Source organism: Hyaena hyaena, unplaced genomic scaffold (assembly GCF_003009895.1).
Source record: "Hyaena hyaena isolate Hyena2069 unplaced genomic scaffold, ASM300989v1 scaffold_317, whole genome shotgun sequence".
Classification (NCBI taxonomy): Eukaryota; Metazoa; Chordata; class Mammalia; order Carnivora; family Hyaenidae; genus Hyaena; species Hyaena hyaena.
Genome location: NW_024080950.1, coordinates 2030775 through 2050886, shown reverse-complemented (window position 1 = coordinate 2050886; position 20112 = coordinate 2030775). Strand labels below are relative to the sequence as shown.

General features: G+C 40.8%; 1 protein-coding gene across 1 annotated transcript in view; it reads right to left on the bottom strand.

Annotated features, from left to right (window-relative positions):
* Positions 1-1371: 1371 nt before the first annotated feature.
* LOC120242836 (myosin-IIIb) overlaps positions 1372-20112 on the bottom strand; it is a 208393-nt gene continuing 189652 nt past the window's right edge. Inside the window, exons 15-23 of the mRNA XM_039248793.1 lie at positions 17831-17929; positions 17338-17452; positions 10625-10751; positions 9659-9869; positions 8726-8873; positions 7187-7340; positions 5930-6018; positions 3832-3961; positions 1372-1428 (exon numbers count right to left, since the gene is read on the bottom strand). Of these exons, the coding sequence (XP_039104724.1) occupies positions 1412-1428; positions 3832-3961; positions 5930-6018; positions 7187-7340; positions 8726-8873; positions 9659-9869; positions 10625-10751; positions 17338-17452; positions 17831-17929 (1090 nt within the window). The 3' untranslated portion in view covers positions 1372-1411. The remainder of the gene's footprint in view (positions 1429-3831; positions 3962-5929; positions 6019-7186; positions 7341-8725; positions 8874-9658; positions 9870-10624; positions 10752-17337; positions 17453-17830; positions 17930-20112) is intronic.

Below are 20112 nucleotides of genomic sequence, written 5' to 3'. Positions count from 1 at the left end.
AAGGAAGGATTACAAAGAAAATTCCACCACGTTTGAAGTGGCCCACGTACAGGCAAGAGAGCGGTCCCGTAAGTCTGAGAATCCATGTTGTCTGCAGCTGCCTCTGTCTGCCTCATCACCATGGACTGCCTTGGAATGGGAGTGTGTCCATTAGGCACAGGCACCTCTCTCACCAGATGCAGCTGTGTGCCAGAAGGGGATGCTGGTAAGGGGGCTACAGAAACTTGGGAGGAGCCCTGTCTCCTGATGACCTTGCACCTCATGACTTCACACCCCATGTTTTTGTTTTTGTTTTTTTAACCTCTTCAGTACTTTGGGACGTACGACATGAATGGGAAGTTAGGTACAGGAAACAGGAAAATGTCAACTGGATCACTTTCTCTGATTTTATATTACTCTGACACAAAGACACACTGAGGTTAATCCTCTCAACCTTGGTAAGAGATTAGATCGAGAACCAGTACTTCTGTCTTATATCCACTAATGAAGGGATTGTTACCTGCCCCGCAGCCCAGAGAGGAGGCTGACTTAAGGGGACAGGAATGTCAGCCTGAAACTCCCTGATGCCTTCATTTGAAAGCAGAGGGCAGCAGCAGTCTGGCTATCAGGAGACTCCAAATTAAGTGAATAGGAACTCTTAGATAAAGAAATGAAAGATTTTCTTTGCGTTTTGAGATGTCTTCTCTATCTTTTGGAAAACACAAGTGCTATTGTGCAATAGAATGTACAGAAAAGTATGCAAAACACATGTCTAGCATAACAGATTATAAAGCAAACATACGTGTAACCACCACCAAGACCAAGAGTCAGAGCACCTGCAACATCCTTTAACGATCTCTTCTCTCGAAACCGGAGTCCAACACTGAACCTCTTTTTAAAGTCTGGGGCTAACAGCCTCCAAAGCTTCCCAACTTTGACTTTTCTCCTTCCTCTCTGCAGTTCATCTCCTAAAAGAAGTTTGTAAAGTAACTTCCCATAATAGCTATGCTCACTGAACTAGTGACCCATTTCATTTTAATCCAATAAGGATTAAGGGTTTGAAGCAGTTTTTATTTTATTTAAAAATAAAAACAACCAAGAAAATGGTTTCTCATGCACTGAAAATATCAGCACATTCTTTTTCAAAATGCTAGGCTGTGTGGGACCTTGCTTCCAGCCAGAATGCCAAGACCTACAACCAAATCTGCTTTCACATAAGGGGCACATGCTGAAACAAGTATTTGCAATTTCAGTAAAAACAGCATGAACTATTTCTGTCCAGTAAGGTTTTCCCACCTTCAAAGGCTATAATAGACTAAAACCAAAAATTATAGACTATGTTTGCTTTGAAATTTAGAATCTTAATAAATATTCTGACCTTCAGCATCAGATGCACAGTCTCTTTAGAAATGATGTTTGAGGGCAAATATCATCATAAGGAAACCAATTCTAGAAAGAAAGTGAAGGTAAAAGTAAGTTTCAGTTGCTTTAGAGCAAAGTAATTTTATCTTTATATTCCCCTTGCTGCCTAAATGGTGCCTTATTATTAGAAGCTGTTCTATAAATGTTGACTGAAGCCATTGTTATATGAACAATTTCAGAAAAAGAAAATAGAATCGTGCTTATTAATTTTGATGTGTTTTTGTAGCTTCTTAATTATACTCAAAATGTGGAGAAAATACAGCTTAGGATTTCAAAAGAAATTATTATGCAAGATATAGGACTCTGGGATACAGGAAGCTTGTTAGGAAAACACGTTTCTAGTCTTCTTTTTCACTTCTGTTTCCTCCAGAATGTGTGGACTGCAGTTTGAAGGCAAGATTCAGAAAGAGTTACAAGATAAGAGGAAAACTCTTTCAGAGAAAAGCAAAAAGCAAAAAAAAAAAAAAAAAGCAGAGGCTATCTCTTTGTTCCTGTTCCTTCCCTGGTGTAGGCGATCAAGGGCAAACAGAAGGCTTCTGCAGAGCCTGACTTCTTGCATAGCACCACCTAGTGGCCCAGGCTGACAAATCATTACTTATATTTATGAGAGCATAAATGCCAACTGAAAAGTCATTTAGATAAATTTCATTTCAAAGAGTACATATCAAGGGTATTAATAATGGCCGTATCTTTGCCCCTTCACATAAGTTGCCTGATAAGACTGAAGTGTCTGGTAAGGAAGTGCCAGCCCTGTTCACATTTGGTCACTCTGAAACCAATATTTACTATTCCGGCAAAAACAACACAACTATTGCTGTCCAGTAAAACTTTCCCACCTTCAAAGGCAGTAATACATTAAAACCAAAAAATACAGAATATAGACATTTTAAAATTTAGAAGCTTGATTAATATCCTGACCATCAATGTAGGATGAACAGTCTCTTTAGAACCAAGTTTTGAGGGTAGATATCTTCATAAGGAGATAATGAATCAAATCCCAGCTCTGCCCAAGGGAGGTCTGGAAAGAAAGCTGGAGGGCAGTGTTCTCACGGCTTCCTACTATCTTTGTTTAAAGGAGTGTTTTTCAATGAAAGTTAAGAGCAGGTCTCAACTTTCTTTCCAAGTTAAGATGAAGCAAAGGTTGAAGACTGTGGCTTTTTTCTTAGCCAAGCTTTTCATTCCTCTGCATGTTGCTGAAAATCAGACCCGGCAGCCACTCTCTTCTAGCATAGAAAGGCCCCAAACTAGACTTGGGTGCCAATGATTTCAAGAGGGATGTGGGAAGAAAGATAAAGAAATTATGAACAATGACAAAGAAGCTTCTCCTCCTTTCATAAAAGCATACTTGCCACTGTTTCCAGACATACCCTCAGAAACATAATGCCCTTGAGAGGAAAGTTTTGAGAAGACCTAGTCTGCTCCCCAGCCAAAGGCGACAGCTCCCAGGTAAATCAAAGGAACTTGACCCAATTGGAACCTATTTGGCAAAAAAGCAACGACATTGAAGTTCCGTTCTTCGGCCCTCGTTTCCTGCTTCCTGTCACAAGAGCACAAGAACTGATTGTGCAACTCAACAGAAGCCATTAGGTAGAAGCTGACTCTAGGGGCGCCTGGGTGGCTTAGTCGGTTAAGCGTCCGACTTTCGCTTAGGTCATGATCTCGCGGTTCGCGGATTCGAGCCCCGCGTCGGGCCCTGTGCTGACTGCCAGCTCGGAGCCTGGAGCCTATTTCAGTCTGTGACTCCCTCTCTCTCTGACCCTCCTCTGCTCACGCTGTCTCTCTCTCTCTCTCCTAGAAATAAATAAAAAACATTAAAAAAAAANTGCTCACGCTGTCTCTCTCTCTCTCTCCTAGAAATAAATAAAAAACATTAAAAAAAAAAATTAAAAAAAAAAAAAAAAAAAGAAGCTGACTCTAAGTGGGCAAAGGCCGGGCATGTAAGCCAGTGATGGACCTATTCTAAGTTGGGTAGGAGAGTACCATGAGGCTGGTGAGTTGGACCAGGTGACCTCTTAGGACCCCATGACTAGATGACCTTTGGATTTACCACATTCCCTTCACTTAGGATCATACATGAACAGAAATAATCTTCCCAATAAATCTAGGTAAACTGAGACTACCTTGGAGTGCTTAGCATGAATTTGTGATGACATATGGTTTTATAAATCAAAGAATGAAAAGTGTCAGGCAGAGAAATGAGGAGTCTAAGAGTTAGTGTTATAAAAAGTATTTGTACATGTACGCAGTATATATACACTGATGCTGTGCAACTAAACTGAAAAAGAAACAATCTTCTTGAATTTAGCTGAACAAACCTTTACCCCTGCTTAAAGTGATAGTGGGGCCCCAGTAGTATCTGGACACTAACAAGAAAACTCCAGCGGTGCTTGTAGAAGCATCAGGCCCAAGGATGTGGGGGGCTCCAAGTACCTGTTTTGGTCAAAGGAATTGAGAAGAGTTGCTGAAGAAGCTTGTTTTCTGACGTTCTCAGGACTACAACCACATCAGCAGGTAGAGTGTCTCTGTTTTTCTCTAGAACTCCAGAAGCATCATATAATACCTGCAACATAAATAGCAAACAGCAAAGTAGCCAATATCATCTACTGGCGGCAACACTGGCAAGTTGTCTGAGGTCAGTCGTTAATCGACCTATATATAGAATTTATCTTGACACAGTCGTGCTTTTAAATCCAATCCACAAGATAAGGAGGGAAAAAATGTAATTTTTGACACTCCAATTTATCTTAACTTCTTGTCCAGGTGCTCTTTGAAAAAAATAGTCATTTCACATAATAATAATGAAAATACCTTGGGTGCTATATCTTTGGTTGCTATATGTAAAGCATCCATCCTAGGAGATAAACACTATTATTATCCCCATTTTACTGGTGGGCAAATAGAGGCTTAGAGAGAAAAATAATATGCTCATGGTCACACATTTCAGAAGTGATAGGCAGGATTCCAAAGCCAGGAAGTTTGGGCTCCAAGCTCATACCCACTGTACTGTCATTGCTTCCCAAGGTACTCACGGCATGTGATGCTCAGGGCTGCTGAGCCATTTTCAGTTCTCAGAACAGAAGGGATCCAGGTCAGAGAAGTTTTAAGAACACTCCAGAGAAATAAGCATTGAGTGACATATGAATTCAGAAAAGGACAGGAGCCCAGAAAGAGAAAGACCTCCCCCCACCCGCCTTAAAATCAAGAAAGGAGAAGAGGGAGAAAGGGAAGATGTGTGAATAGGAGGTAAGTATAAAAGGACACAGAGACAGAATGGAAGTGTGAGGAAGAGAACAGGAATGGAGAGAGCAGGCTAGATAAGGTATCTCGGACATGGAGGACGTCAATATACGGGCAGACGTCAGTGCTAAGGTGAGTGAAGTATTTAAGGGTAAAAATTGGGTTGCAATTTCTAACAAATATCCAAAGTACATACTATGCACTATGTGGAGAGAAAAACAATCCTCTCTACTTATATTAGAAAAAGCAATCCTCCCTACTTATATTAGAATTGCCTTTCAACCAACCTCCTGTCAGGCAAAATTAATTTCAATACCATGATATGAATATAAAAAATGATTTAAGGGTGCCTGGATGGTTCAGTCAGATGAACATCTGACTCTTGATTTCGGCTTGGGTCATGACCCCTGGGTCATGGGACTGAGCCCTGCGTTGGGCCCAATGCTGAGCATGAAGTCTGCTTAAAATTCTCTCTCTCTTTCTGCCCCTCCTTCCCACTCATTCTCCCTCTCTAAAATAAAAAAATAATAATAATAATAAAAAATAAAAGTAAAAATAATTTCAATAAATCTTAAATCAACAAAATAATCCAAAATGTCCTTTGTTGGACTCCTACTCATTTTTTGGACCCAGGGCCTCAGCAGACCCCACCAGAACCAATTAGCCATAATTCCAATGGCTCCTTTGAGAGTAACTCAAGCAGTGACTTGTCGGCTGCAGACTAGAGACTTTCCTGAATTAGTCACTACTCTGCTTCAGGAACTTGAAATGAGACTGAGGTATAAGTTATACAAGGTGGAAATTTCTGTTAATGGTATAAAAGCTTAACATCTGGATGACGAAGTGAATTTTTTACCCTTTTTATCTAGACATTTTTAGTTCCCTAAAGACACATAGAGTTAAACTGCTAAGAAACTGAGCCCCACTGTGATATTACCCCTCCTCTGTTACCTACACATTTCCAAATGACTTCAGAATGTGCACATTCACTGCTCAACACTGCAAAAGCTATACTATGTTTTCTCTCTGGAGAGCTGTCACTTCTAGGCCAAACCTTAGGTGAGAGGCAGATGGCAGCTCCGTAGTCACCCCAGCGAGAAATTGCTTCTTTACCAGGGGCGACTTTCTGTGAGCAGCACCACTGAGAAAGTTTAGGAATTACGATCAGGTGTTCAAGAGGAATTAAGAGGAGAAAAGAAACCTGCAAGCAATTTTGCGAACAGCACAGACAGGGTAATATGGACACATACCCCTTGTCAAATTCAGGTTTAGTAACATACACTTGCCTCACCTTTCCAGCATAGTGCAGAATGCCAAAGCACAGCTCCACTCCTTTGGGCCGCCAGAAGTATTTGCATCGCAGATTATCTTCAAATTTATCTGTGTGGATTTTCATGTTTCAAAGTTACGATGAGAATTGTTAGCTCTTTCAAACAAAAAGTCACTTGAGCCAGGAGTGACCCCAAATAAGGGATTTCAGGGCAGCCTGATATTATCACTGTATGTACAACAGTGGAGAAAAATGCCCTGTTGAGATGGGCTTACTTACCTTCAAGTCTTCGTTTAGCTTTGTGTTGTCTTTAGGGTCAGGCGATGCCCTAACATCTCTTTGTTTTGTTCTAAGAACTCCTAGCATGGACACTGATGACACCAGAACTCTGACCAATTAGCTTTAGAACCGTAAAGATACCCCACAGAAGAAGGCAAACAATCCTTGTTTAAACTTATCATGGCAACTTGGGATGACTTTATAGGTAAAAGGAAACCACTGAGGGTGATAACTACAACTCCTGAAGAGAATCCTGCCAATCAATTTCCTATTTGGGGAAAAAGCTTGAAGCTTTCTGTTCCTCCCCCAATAAACAATGTTTGCTATTGTTGTAACTGAGAGCCTACTTTGTGTGAGGATCTGTGCTAAGTACTAAATGGATACAAACATTGGGGCTTTGTTGCTCTAAATATCTCACAATCTAAGTGAAAGACAGGATTATGTGCAACACTGAAGATTCAAGAACCAGATGGACAAAGGGAACGGGGAGGGGAGGCGATGGGAGGGTTAGAATAAAAAGGGCCTTTAATGCCAGGAGCAGGTGTCTTATTGGCAGGCCATAGACAATAAACTAATGAAAAGGTGGCTTTAGAAAAACTAAGTTAAGCTGGAATGTCCAGGGTAGAGAAGGTAAGTATGAGTCTAGAAGCCACGAGACCAGATGGGTCTTCTATACAAACTTGGACTAGAGGTGCATGGGATCCAGGCAGATATGAGAGAAGGGTATGAAAAGGAGGGAAAGCAAGTATTGGTTACAGGAAAGGGACAAGAGGGTATAAAAATGATATTGGCAGCAATAGGAGTGTGAGGAGGGCTTGGTAATGGGTTTGCTTTAAGACACAAATCTATCAGGACATTTGCTGACTATTTTAATTCATTAAAACTAGAGTCTATACTTGAATAGCCTACCAGGTGGCCAAAATACTCAGCCATGCTCATTTGATGGCATGAACCAAGTTCTCTTCTGAGCGTAATATGCCTTTCACAAGAGATACCTACCAACCAAGGTCTGATCAGTTGCTTGGGGAAATTGACTTTCCTCATCCAAAAGTGCGAGCAGTCCCAGGGGTTTCTGGAGGAACATGTCTAAGAGTGGGCGATTGTCCTCATACACCACGGGTGTAGCATCAATGCCTTCATTCTGATATTCTACCTGGAGGGAAATGGATTGTGAATCTCTCCAGCTCGAAAGTGGTCTGGGTAGCACCAGGCTGCTCTGGCATGCACTTCCCGTGTCTGGCAACACTGACTGTATGTGGAAAACAGGCTGTGTTTTATGTGCATAGTAAAGGCCTCTTCTGCATAAACCACTGTGGAAACTTTGGGTTTAAGTATGACCTGCAGGCGGCTAAATTGAGCAAAAGAAGGGACAGTGCTGTTTCCCAAATACCAACTTGGTAACTCATAATTTAGAAACTGACATGAAATGGAAGGGAAATTGAAAAAAAACTATTTTGGTTTAACCCAGGAAGGGTTAACTAGTTTGGTTTAGTTAGGGCTTAACTAGTTTGTTTTAACTCTTATGGTTTAAACCAGGAAGAAAGCAGACATCTGTCTTCTTCTACAAAGGATTCTGCAAGGGAATCATCTCAGACTGGAAAAGGAGAAAATTCCAGATTTCCCAGAGAAATAAATGCAAGGAGCCTTGACTGAAAAGGAGGTGGAATTTCACACAGAGTGGGGAGGGGAGAGGAGGGTGAACCAGATTTATCCAGGTCCACTGATAAAACCAATACTTCATGTTTATCTAATCACAGTACAATGTGTCTGTGTGTGTGTGTGCGCGCGCGCACACGCACGCACTGGGGGGGGGGCGTTCACTCCAACATTAAAACAAAGGGCTTAGTCAGTACGTTTCATTGTTGCCTTACTTCATACAAGATAGAGTCTTGGGGCTGGGGTAGAAATTGGAGTGGAGGGGAAGGTCCCCTAGCCTTTGGGCACACGAGCTTCACAGCCAGTTTGATTTCCCATTAAACTCATAGTGGAAAGGTTTCCATTGGGAGAAAATCAAGAACATATCTTACTCCTCCCTAGAGACATTCCACTCCCATCCCTCCCAAAATCCACCCCCCGCCCCCCGCCCGGCCCCCAAGCAGTTACTGTGGGATCCGGTGTGCAGGAGACGAGGGTTGGGGATGGCCCCTTTGGGAGTTAAGAACAATAAGAACCTATGCCCTGAATTCAACATCATCCTGTGTCATTTTGGACACAATCACAATCATAGATGCTTTTAGTTAAATAAGGTAGAAGAGAATGTAGCATTTTGGACAATGTGCATGAAACAGTTTGGAAGCAACATTTAAATAACTGGTTTGTCACCAGCTTCACTCAAGTGAGGAAATGTAACTTTCCACAGAAATCAAGACTTTTTGCTTCAGGCTAAATTTAGACACTTTATTTTGACAGGACTGCCTCACCAGTGGTTTCTCCTTAGCAACTTTTATCTATTAGCCTAACAGGGTTTCCACTTCAAATTGTGGGCAGCTTGGAGATACCTTCCCCACCAGGTTTAGCTACTTCAGAGTTCACTATTACCTGCTCAAGAGCAAAAACGTGCTGGTTGAAATAGTACTGGATTTGCTCATTGGCAATGTTTATGCAGAGTTGCTCAAATGAATTTCTCTGAAAGTTCTCGAATCCAAAAATATCTAAGATCCCCACATTCATACCATCATCTGCGCTACTGCATGGAAGAGAAGAAAAAATTTCGTTAGTGGAAGAAACACTCATCTCAGGATGATATGCTAAATATATGTGCCCATGTGTTTACCAACATATATACCCACTCCTGGAAAGCAACATTCAGCCACCTCTAAGGAAGAAACAGTTTGTGTTTTAAACTACTCATTCCTTCAGTTTTTCAATACTATTTCCAACATTTTTTCAGCAATAGAATCCTTTAAAATCTTACTAAGAAGCTCCATATTGAGAGAGATTAAAGAGGAACCACTCTGTTTCAAGGGGCTAGAACTGCTGCCCATTCATTGTTTCACCTTCCCACTCAGAAGGCTTAGTTGGAAGAATACTCTTTGGAAAGTGATGTCAGTTCTTCCACAGTAGAGAAACCATCAATGCTTAGAAAGAAATAGTAGTAACAGCAGCAGTAGGAGTGGAATAATAATGTAAGATATGGTGCTTTAAAACTGACTTGAAACTCTCATTCTAAAAACAACACTATGAGGAGGATGTTATTATCCACATTTTAGAGATGAGAAAACGATGACTTAGAATATGGGATCGAGCCCACCTCCCAGACAAGCCTATTCTCTTAAACACTACACTATAACAGCTCTGTCAGTCATGCGCCTCTTCCATGCTCCTGGAAACCATTCTCCTTTTAAAGGTGAAGATTTGAGAGCTTCACTAAAGAAAACTCAAGAGGGGACCAAACACTTTCTCTTGCAAATCTAGGAGATACTGGGGTCAATGACAGCTCTCCCAAGGGCTCTACTTCCGGAGGGAACTTGCCATATGTTTTTGTCTGGCTGCAGGAGTGTATTGATGCGATTTACAATCCAACTGAAGAGCCTCCCATACAGAGCTTTGGACATGGCATCTCGGACATCCGCAGCCCTGTCGACAGTGTTGGCACGGACGATGGTCTCACCCCGGGTGACCACACAGTGTGAGGTAAGGGCCTCTTGGAGTTCTTCGGGGCTGATGCAGAGAACAGAGGCAGCTGGAATAAAGGGTAAGGATGACATCAGAGAATGTAGTCATCCATCCATTCAGCCAGCATTTAAACATCCACTATGTGCCAGGCTCTCTCTAGGCACTTCATATGCAAAGGTAAACGAGCCAGGTCCCTAACACCAAGAAGCATCCTGATGAACACAGTAACAGAACATCTACACTGTTCTGAAAGCTCGTCCCAGGTATTTGATGGAAAAAAGCGAAAGGAGATGGTCTTTGGTCAAAGAGCTGGGCACTATATTCTCAAGAGTCACAAAGCACATTAGTTTATTAAAGGCAGTAAAAGATGCTGTTTAACACAAATGGTGTTTATTTAAATCAGTTTTTTTTCTAACTCAGGATTTGGTTTCCTTGTGCCACCATTATCACCTATAGAACTTTAAAAATAAATAGTGCCTGACTTCTCCCCTGGAGATGCTGATTCAGTGGATTCGGAGAGAGATCCAGCTCTTGTATTTTTTTCAAAAACTTGTAGATGGTTTTCAAAAGTAGCCAGTGTTTACACCACTGCCCAAAGTTACCTGCCACGGAATTCTTTTCTGCAGAGAATTTATTTGAAGCTTATGAAAATAATACTAATGTTCTACAAGACATCCTTTGGAAACCTTGGTTAGTAAAAATACCCAAAGTCAGTACAAGGACCAGCAACAGCTACTCTATATTTTACGGCATCTTGAGAAACTACCAAAGTGAAAGAAACATGTATTTTGGCTACATAGTGCACAGACATCAAACAATTACCATTTTCCAAAGCTTCAGCATTGGGCACCTCACTTTTATCAGTTTGATGTTGAGAGGAAATAGCTGCAAACTCAATGTTTCCAATATTCAAAATCCCAGCCAAAATTCTGTGCACTGAGTGTACCTCCTGAAAAGGACAGCAAGAACCATGTTTGGTCACTGCCGATCAAATTAACAAGCCACTAGCACTGCTAGTTGTCCACTGAAGTCCAACACACACACACACACACACACACACACACACACACCCCTTTCCTGGGCACACAAATAAATTTCCAAACCTCCCTTGCAGTTAGACAGTAGAACTAAATTCTCGGCAAAGGAGCAAGTGGAATGAAGTGGGCAATTCTGAACCCAGCCTTACCGAGGCGAGCGTGCCTCCTCCATGCTTTCTTTCCCATTATTGCTGGCTGGAATTCCCAACAACCCACCCACAACTATGCAGTTGACTAGGATTCCTGAGACTAAGGACTGCATGGAACAAAGTTGTTCTGAAACATGAACCTCTTACCATGAAATGCTTCCGTAAGAGAGACTGGATCTTCTGTGTTCTTTATGCCACTTTGAGCCATTTACCCTAACTAATCCCAACTCCCAAATTCAGGTATGTTCTTTCTTCAAAACAAGAGAGATGTTTACTTAACCTCTTCTGAATATAGCTTTTATGAAATAGTTATCAGGGCATTCATTAATAGTTCATTGAACATTCTTAAGTTAAATAATGGAGTATATAATTATGAATGAGGTCAGGAAATATTCTGAGTCACTAGAAATTATTTGTGATACTGTGATATAATAAAAACATAGATTTGGTCTTCATACAAATCTCTGGCATAAGAGTTTATGCAACCCTTGGAATTATGAGTGGTAGGTATTAAAGGAATATCCTCTGTCATTCAGAATAAGCCCCTCAAATGTAATTGAGTTCATGCCAGTGAGGTGACTCTTGGGGAATGGGGGCGGGCTGCTAGAGGGACCACACATTAAAGGGTTGGAATTTTTAGCTATACCCTGGACTTCCAAGGAGGGGAGAATCCTGGAGATTGAGTTAATCACCAACTGACAATAATTTAATCATTCATGCCTCTGTGATGGAGACTCCATTAAAACCCCTAACTGATGAGGTTCAGAATACTTCCGGGTTGTTGAACACATGAAGGTGGTGAAAGGAGGGGGGGACCCCCTTTCCCAAAACCTTGCCCTATGTACCTCCTCTTCCACTTGGCTTAAGTTTTATCCTTTATAATAAACCAGTAATAGCAAGTAAACAGTTTTCCCAAGTTTTTTGAGTCTTTCTATCCAATTAATCAAGTTTGGGATCTTGGGACCCTAAACCTCCCATTTCATAGCTATTTGGTCATTAGGAGAACCTCTACTGAACAAGCAGGACTTGCCATTAGTGTCTGAAGTGGGGGCAGTCTAAGGGAACTGAATCCCTCACTTGTGTGATCAGATATTAACTCCAGGTAGACAGTATCAGAAGCTAATTGAATTACCGGAGAATTGGTTGGTGTGTGTGGAGGGGAAACTCCACACATTTGGTGTCAGAAGTGTTGTGAGTGAAGATAGTTTAGATTATCTAAGTCTTATTTTTATATTAAAAGTTAAATGCATAAGTGGCATTAGCGGTAAAATATAAATTATATTTATTTATTTAGCCATATTCATTTCCTATAGGTGAGATAAATGGATAGCCAGGAAATTTCTGTATCTTATGCTTATAGAGAAAAGTACTTCCACAAAAATACTCAGGTGAGGAACTTGATTTAGTACTATACATAGCAGCAAATTAATAGGAACTGTCATTAGACCATTGATACAGCATTGTTCCCAAATTGAGCCTTCCTGTGAACATTCCTCAGTAAAGCCAACAGCTGAACATAGACTGTAATAGTGACATCTGCTGGATACCTGATAATGCTACAAAGATAAATGAGGATTTTAAACCAGGCTTCTACGATAGATAAATACTGTTCTTCAAACTTCTAAATCAAAAGCAAGATGTCCTGTTTATGATGTCAAGAATCACTGTTTTAATCACACGACTTAAGACTGGCTAAGGAGAACACCTGCCAGATGCGTTTTCTGGGACTAGCGTGGTTTTAACACGACAGCACCTCATTACCTTGATCAATACAATGTGAAGCGCATGGAATGCAATAAGCAAGCAACTTCCCAGAGGGTAAACAGAGACTCTAAAACAATGAGTTTGATGTATCTATTATTTCTATACCCAGTTATCTCAAAAAGTTATCTAAACTCTCAATACTCTGAGGAAAAAAATGTATTTCCTCTAATTAAAACACACACACGTGGGGTGCCTGGGTGGCTCAGTTGGTTAAGCGTCCGACCTCAGCTGGGTCATAATCTCATGGTTCATGAGTTCGAGCCCCGTGTCAGGCTCTTTGCTGACAGCTCAGAGCCTGGAGCCTGCTTCAGATTCTGTGTCTCCTCTCTCTCTGCCCCTTTCCCACTCATGCTCTGTTTCTCTCTCTCAACAAAAAATGAATAAACATTAAAAAAATTTTTAATAAAAAGTAAAACACACACATGCAACATAAATGACCATACAAGGCATGAAACCTCCCAAAATAGGGCTTCCAAGCATTTCACCACTGGCATGGATCATCCCCAAAGGAAATGGTAGTTCTCATCTGGTTGTTTCTCTGGCAATGTTCTCTTCCGCACAATACCCAGATATTTCCTCTTTTAAAAAGAAAACTACCATGACCTTCAGTGAAAGCTTTGGGGTTCAAACACTATGAATGATTAACCTAATGGTGGGTTGGGTCTCCTTCCTTGCTTCAGAGAGGGCAACATGAGAAGGGTATCCAATGTTGACCTTACTATGGAGGAATCAGCCTTAGAGTGCTCTTTATGCTATAATTACAGGCTATTCCACTTGATTCCTTCAGTCTTCCCCTTCGTTACTTCTGCCTTTCTGGACTAGGAACCTACATCCACCCTTATGGTCAAGTCAAAACATCATCCATATATAGTCATGTTAGAGGACAATCAGTAGTGTGTTCATCTGTGGGATTACACTTCCCTTCCCAGTATTTTTTTTTTTTTTATTGCTTACTTATTTGAGAGAGAGCACATCCATGAATGCAAATGAGGGAGGGCAGAGAGGGAGAGAGAATCCCAAGCAGGGTTGATGCTGTCAGTGCAGAGCCTGATGTGGGGCTCAATCTCATGAACTGTGAGATCATGACCTAAGCAGAAATCAAGACTCAGATGCTCAACTGACTGAGCCCCCTAGGCATGCCCCAACCCTAGAACTTCTTAATCAAGTCTCTTCTTTTCTCCTCACAGCTAGCCTGAGAAAGACTGTCACCTTCCTCACTTTGCTCATTTTCTCTTGCCTCATCTCCAGGTAGGCACCCTTTCCTGGTATCCCTGACTTTGCTACAGAATCTTGTTATGATGCTCTATTTTTTATTTCTTATATTTCCAACTTTCTACATGATAACACAGAATAACCTCACTCAGGACAGGAAATACTATCAAGATGACTAACAACTCCTCCAGCTGGTTTTCCAAGACATTGTTGAGGAGTATGAATTCATTTTTACCACCAATCTGCACAAGTGGGGAAAAAGAGCCTTTCTCCATCAACATCCTATGAAGGATGTCTTTGCTGCTTCTTTCTCTTTCTCAGAAGATACTTCTTTCACTGATGTAGGTATTCTCTTAATAAAGTTGAGGCTAAGCCAAAAATTGAGAAGGATCTTGGTTTTCCATTAGCCTGGAGCTGCTTTCCATTTAGCCTGGAGTTTTTCCTAGCCTGGTTCACAGCCATCTCGTGGTAGTTGTTTCTCTGTTCCTCTCCCAGGAATTTACTTGCCCTCTCAGTATCTCTTTATCTTGTTTTCTTTTTAGAAGGCTCTAGTTTTTTACCAGCTGCTCTAAGTACCACATTAGGCCCCATTAAAGGGTCTTCTCCCTTATGGGCTCTATTCCAACACCTTTTTCAGTTTTCCTTTCAGAGGTCACAACATTCGTATCTTGAAAGCCAATGATTGGTTTAAAAACATTTGGGGGCAGGGGGGTGTATATCAATCATACATCAATAAAGTAGTTTAAAAAAATGCTAAGTCCCATTGTCTATCATTTGAACACTGAAAGTCCTCAAGATCCCCCATTGACATTTTAACACAACCTTTCAGTCTCTCTTCAGCAATACTCTCCCAAATTCATAATCTATCTTGAAGAAAGGGAAAAGAATTTGCCCTAATCTCAAAGCCTTCTCCCTAACCTCTTCATCAAGGGATCTGCAGTAAATATCCAATCTTGATCATCACACAGATAATCTGCCTAAAATCTTTTCATGTAATACTAAATATAAACATACTTAAAACTCAATTTATTTAATACGTTATGATTATTCATATACCAGCAAGACAAGAATAATATTAAACAAAAATAATAAGGTTTGATTCCAAAAAGGCATGGGTCTTCATAATAGGATTTTAGGCATAATCCAACCCAACCACCAACCCCCAACCCCCCTGCCCACTCCTGGGCAAGGAACCGTCAGTGTTCATGGAAGACTCCTTCTACCAGGGAAGTTTCTTTACAATAAACTCGGGGTCAAGTGTCCTTTCTCATTCTTTTGGCTGGTGTCCCAGAATTAAAATTCATGTACTTGAGTCTGCGCTAAGGTTTGCTACTCATAGTTTTGCTATGGGAGTTTGCAAGAATCTGAAGAATACTCTGAAGATTCATGCAGGGTACTTAATGACACCATAAGAAAAGAGGGTGACTATAATTTTGATCACATTGACCAGTTTATTTAAGCTCTGTCTAGAAATGTCCCTCTGTCAAGAAATAAACTTAAGAAAAAGTTCTGATAGATCAGCTATTTGACATCTGCTCCCTGACTACATTCACCTGAATCTTTCTGAATTCAGTCAAACTACTTTGAATTTATAAAGTAAACTTAGTGAATTCAGCAAAAACAGGTTGTCTATAGAGATACAAAGATATAACCAAAGAATGTAAGATCAGAGAGATCAGAGCCAGCCTCTTCCTTCCATTTCCAAGGTTGCTGATGTAAGTTGGTTTATTTACAATATCTATGAATATGAGACATGGTGAAAATATATACATATCATTACATTCTGGTTATTCATTTTATAGTCCAGATCAGGCAGAAATTAATTATGTTTACCACTTTTTACATTTCTTTTCATATTTACTCATGCATTCATTCAGTTCTACTTTATTTTTTTTCACTAAGGGTTAGGGATGGCTTACCTCAAAGACACATACTTAGCATATTTAATTTGTTTTGTTTTTATTTTGTTATCTTAAAATAGCATTTGTTTATAATTTGCAGTACATTTCTATTATTAGAACAGAACCATTATATACATTCTTCTAGAGCTAGCACCAATCTCTTCACAATATTCTACACCCATCTTTATACTCATTGAAAGCAAAATATTATTAACCTTATGGCTAACTTCTCTATTGACCCTGTACCCTTTTCAGGTGGTATGCCCCTGAACACTTTGGCATGACCCCGGTGACTTTAAATCGCTCTACTGCCATCTCTACCACGCTTGGACTCTTCTGGTGATGCATCTTGATAACAATCAGCTCTATAAATTAATAACCATAAAGGTCCTTTAATAAGGCTGGAACCTGTTTAATTGCTCTCCTCTAAGGAGCCAAGGGAGATATAGTTCTGTTTTTATCTGACCTTTGGGATTTTCCACTGTCTGTCAGTCTAAAGTCAGTGGGAGGCAGACAGAGAAAATTATAGCTGGCTAGAAAAAAGAAAGGTATTATTATGACTAAAATCAGCCTTGCTGGGGAGGGAAGGGATGGCCAAACTCATTAGATTACAGAAGCAATCCTTTACCCAGAGTGGCTGTCCCAGGGTAACTGGAGTGTCTTGTAATCTAATCCCTTAAGATTTAACACTCTCACCTACCTCCTAATCATTCACCTCCTTTCTTGGGAAAGCAAAAGAATCTGTGTATTTTGCCAAATTGATGGCATGAAGCCCAGAAACTATGACATAAATGTATCACAGAATAATATTTGAACCTAGGGTTATAAATATCTTCTGTCACCCCTGGCATATATTTAATAGAGACAGCCTGTATCTCGCAAGATAAGAGTAGTACAGTACTTAGAACTAGAGGTAATAATGTGCAACTGTGTACCATGGAGAAGGAAGTGACTGCAAGAAAGTTGAAAAGGTTTAAATTAATTTGTTTTGGTGCACAAGGAGCTACTTGCATAAATATATTTCTGTGGCTGAGTGTAACCTACATATTCCTATACTCGTATTACGCAATCCCCTTTATTGGCTGGAACAACCCCAACTCAGAAAAGGGCAGTATTGTTTTGGTGTTTGTTATCACAGCTGTAGTGAATTGATGACAACGGTAACAATTTGCAGGCATGTGGCACTTACAACAGTACTTCTGCTCTAATGCTCACCTGTGCACCTTGTTAAAATGCAGATCCTGGTTCACCTGTTCATAGATGCACCTGAGAGTCTGCATTTCTAACAAGCTCCCAGGTGATGACAATATTTCTGGTCCTCAGACCATACTGTGAGCAGCAAGACCTTATACATGACCAGACGGCATTTGAAAAGAAAGTATGCTGGCCCAGCTTAGAACATTCACATCTTCAGTCACATTGATCCAAGAATATTAACCCTTGAGATTCTTTTTCTTTTGGCAATCACCTACCTTGTCAGTGAACCCTATAATCCTGAAGCAATGCTGAATTGCTTCAAACTGTCTTCTGTAAGACTCCTTAGAAGTGATGTCGTGTATCACCCTTCCAGTTTCATCAGCTATGTACCTAAATGGAGTATGACCAAATACAATGAGCACTGACTTGGCAAAATGGTATCCCAAATACCAGGGCATCACTGGGCTCCTTCTTCACAAGGGCATTTCCCTTTCAGTCCAACATTGCAGTGGAATAATGGTGCATGTGGCTAAGTAAAATGGCTGTAGTTAAGTTTTTGAACTTTATAGAAAATGCAAAAGGTGAAGGGCTGCAGTTAAGTTTTTGAGCTTTCTGGAAAATGAAAATGGTGCCATCTCATCTTGGGTATTTCAATTTAAGAGACTATCAGTGTCCAGTTAGGAAAAACAGTTCCATTTATTTCCAAGTTTTCTCAATTGCTAGTTACACATTCATTAAAAATCAACAACTAAAACCCCTGACACTTACCTAGGAGGCTTTTCCTTAGGAAGTCTGAACTCAGAAAGTTTCTTCTGGTGATAAAGACCAGCATAAATATAGTAAAATATGTGAAAATTTTTCTCTCCCCTGGAAAAAAAAGTGGGGAGGGGATATTAACAACATATTCTGGGGCTTCCCCACTTCAAGTAATTTATACCATCTCCTTTCTGTGAAAAATACTATCCTGTAGCAAATTTGCATTTTCAGGCAATTAAATATGCCACATCCCAATTATAGAATACTAACAGTTATAAGATTAGTATAGTGATTGTCAAAGTGTCATTTATTAAACACATTTATGTTTACACACAAGGAGGTTTTAGAGAATGGAACATTTATACATCACAGCTCAGGTTATACATGTTTAGAGATCTTTCTAGTACAGCCCAAATGACTACACGTCTGTGCCACATGCCTTCCATTAGTAACCCATGTTGCTTCAGAAACAGTGATAACAGCTAGGAGAGATCAGCCAATCTCCCTATTTTATTGGAGCCCCAGACAGGAAGTAGCACTCAGTCCTACGGCAAGGTAGGGAGCAAAACTGGGTCCCAGACTGAGGTCTCTACTCTTTCAAACCTGTGTTCTTTCAAATGCAATTCAAAGCAGCACGCGCCAGTTTCCTGCCACTGCAGAGCCCAAAGTGGGGCTCAAACCCACCAACCATGAGACCACGACCTAAGCCAAAATCAAGAGTCAGATGCTTCATCAGCTGAGCCAACCAGGTGCCCCCAAATTTCTTTCAACTGGTCCTTCAACTTAGTTTGAAAAGCTCTGCTCTGGATCCCTTTCTTTCCTCTGGAGGGGGCTGTCTCTTCTGTTGATATCCCATGATTTGGCAAATCCTCATTTTGGCCAATTTAGCTCTGAGGAAAGACATCTTCTTTCTACTCCCTGTTCCCATCTGTGACATGGGCCCCCCTCTTTTCTTCAGTTTCTTCTGGGTATCCTGGTCTTTCTTTGGTCATTACCCTGTCAAAGCTCCTCTGGTATATTCTCATTCCTGCCTTGTACTCCAGATGCCTCTGCTCACCATTTCTCACTCATTAGTTCCCTCAGCTAATAAATTTACCAAGTGTCAGTTATGACAAGCACTATACCGGGTGCCAGGGATATAGGACTAAGAGGATTCATGCCCTCTGGAGCCTCCCTTCTGGTCATAGAGTGAAATAAAACAAGGAAACTTGTGATGAGGGCTTCGAAACAAACAAAAGGCTGAGATGAAGAATAATATTGGGGGATAAAGGCTGCTTGTGTTAAGTCAAGGGAAGGACTCTCTAAGGAAATACCACTGAGGCCAAACACTGAAACATGAGAAGGGACTGGAAGGAGCTACAGAAAGAAGGGGGGAAAGTAATCCAAAGACGGGGAGCAACATATACACAAGGGCTCTGAGCCTGATACCCACATAGAATCAAAAATATGCTAGTGAGAAGGGGTTAGGCAGGTAGGCAGGGCCAGTGTTAGGCCATAATGAGGACTTTGTTGACTAAGCAATTAGAATTCTTTGAAGTGTATTAATCTGGAGCCAAGGTACACTCTAAGTATATGACATGAGTAGATCTGTGTTGAAAAAAGTACACTCTAGCTGCAGGATGAAGACTAGACTGTAAGAAGCATGCAGGGAGACCAGTTAGGAGGGGCAGGTGAGAGAGCAAGTGACCTGGATCGGTAGCAATGATAGTGCCGATGGAGAACAAGAGTAAGCTTTAAGATGTATTCAGAGGAACAACTAAAAGAACATCCTGAGAGAATGAATGAGAGTAGTGTGAGAAAAGGATCTGGAGTCTGTCTCCCAGGTATCTAACTTGAGCATCTCTGATGATGGCACCATTCATGGAGACGGTAAAGCCCTTTTAGGACTTTATGAATCAGTCAGCCTGGTACAAATATCACTTATTCTTTAAATTTGATAAATGCACAGACTTCAGCTGACCCATCTTGATCTTATCTTACAGTTTTTTTGTGGGTTTTTTTTTTGTTTTTGGCATATACCTCTAGTTCTCAATTCCTCTGAACATTGCCTACCAACATCCATCCCTAGCATGAATTCAATTTAATTTTCATCCTTGTATCCATCAGCATTGGCTAGGTTTTGCTGCAATAACAAACATTCCAAAGATCTCAGTGGCTTAACTCAACAAAGGGTTACTTCTTGCTCAGAGCACATGTCCATTGAGCACCAGCAAAGGGAAGGGGGTGTGCTCATCATAGTCACTCATGGGCCCAGGCTGATGCAGCAGCCACCATCTTGCACTCTACCAGAAAGT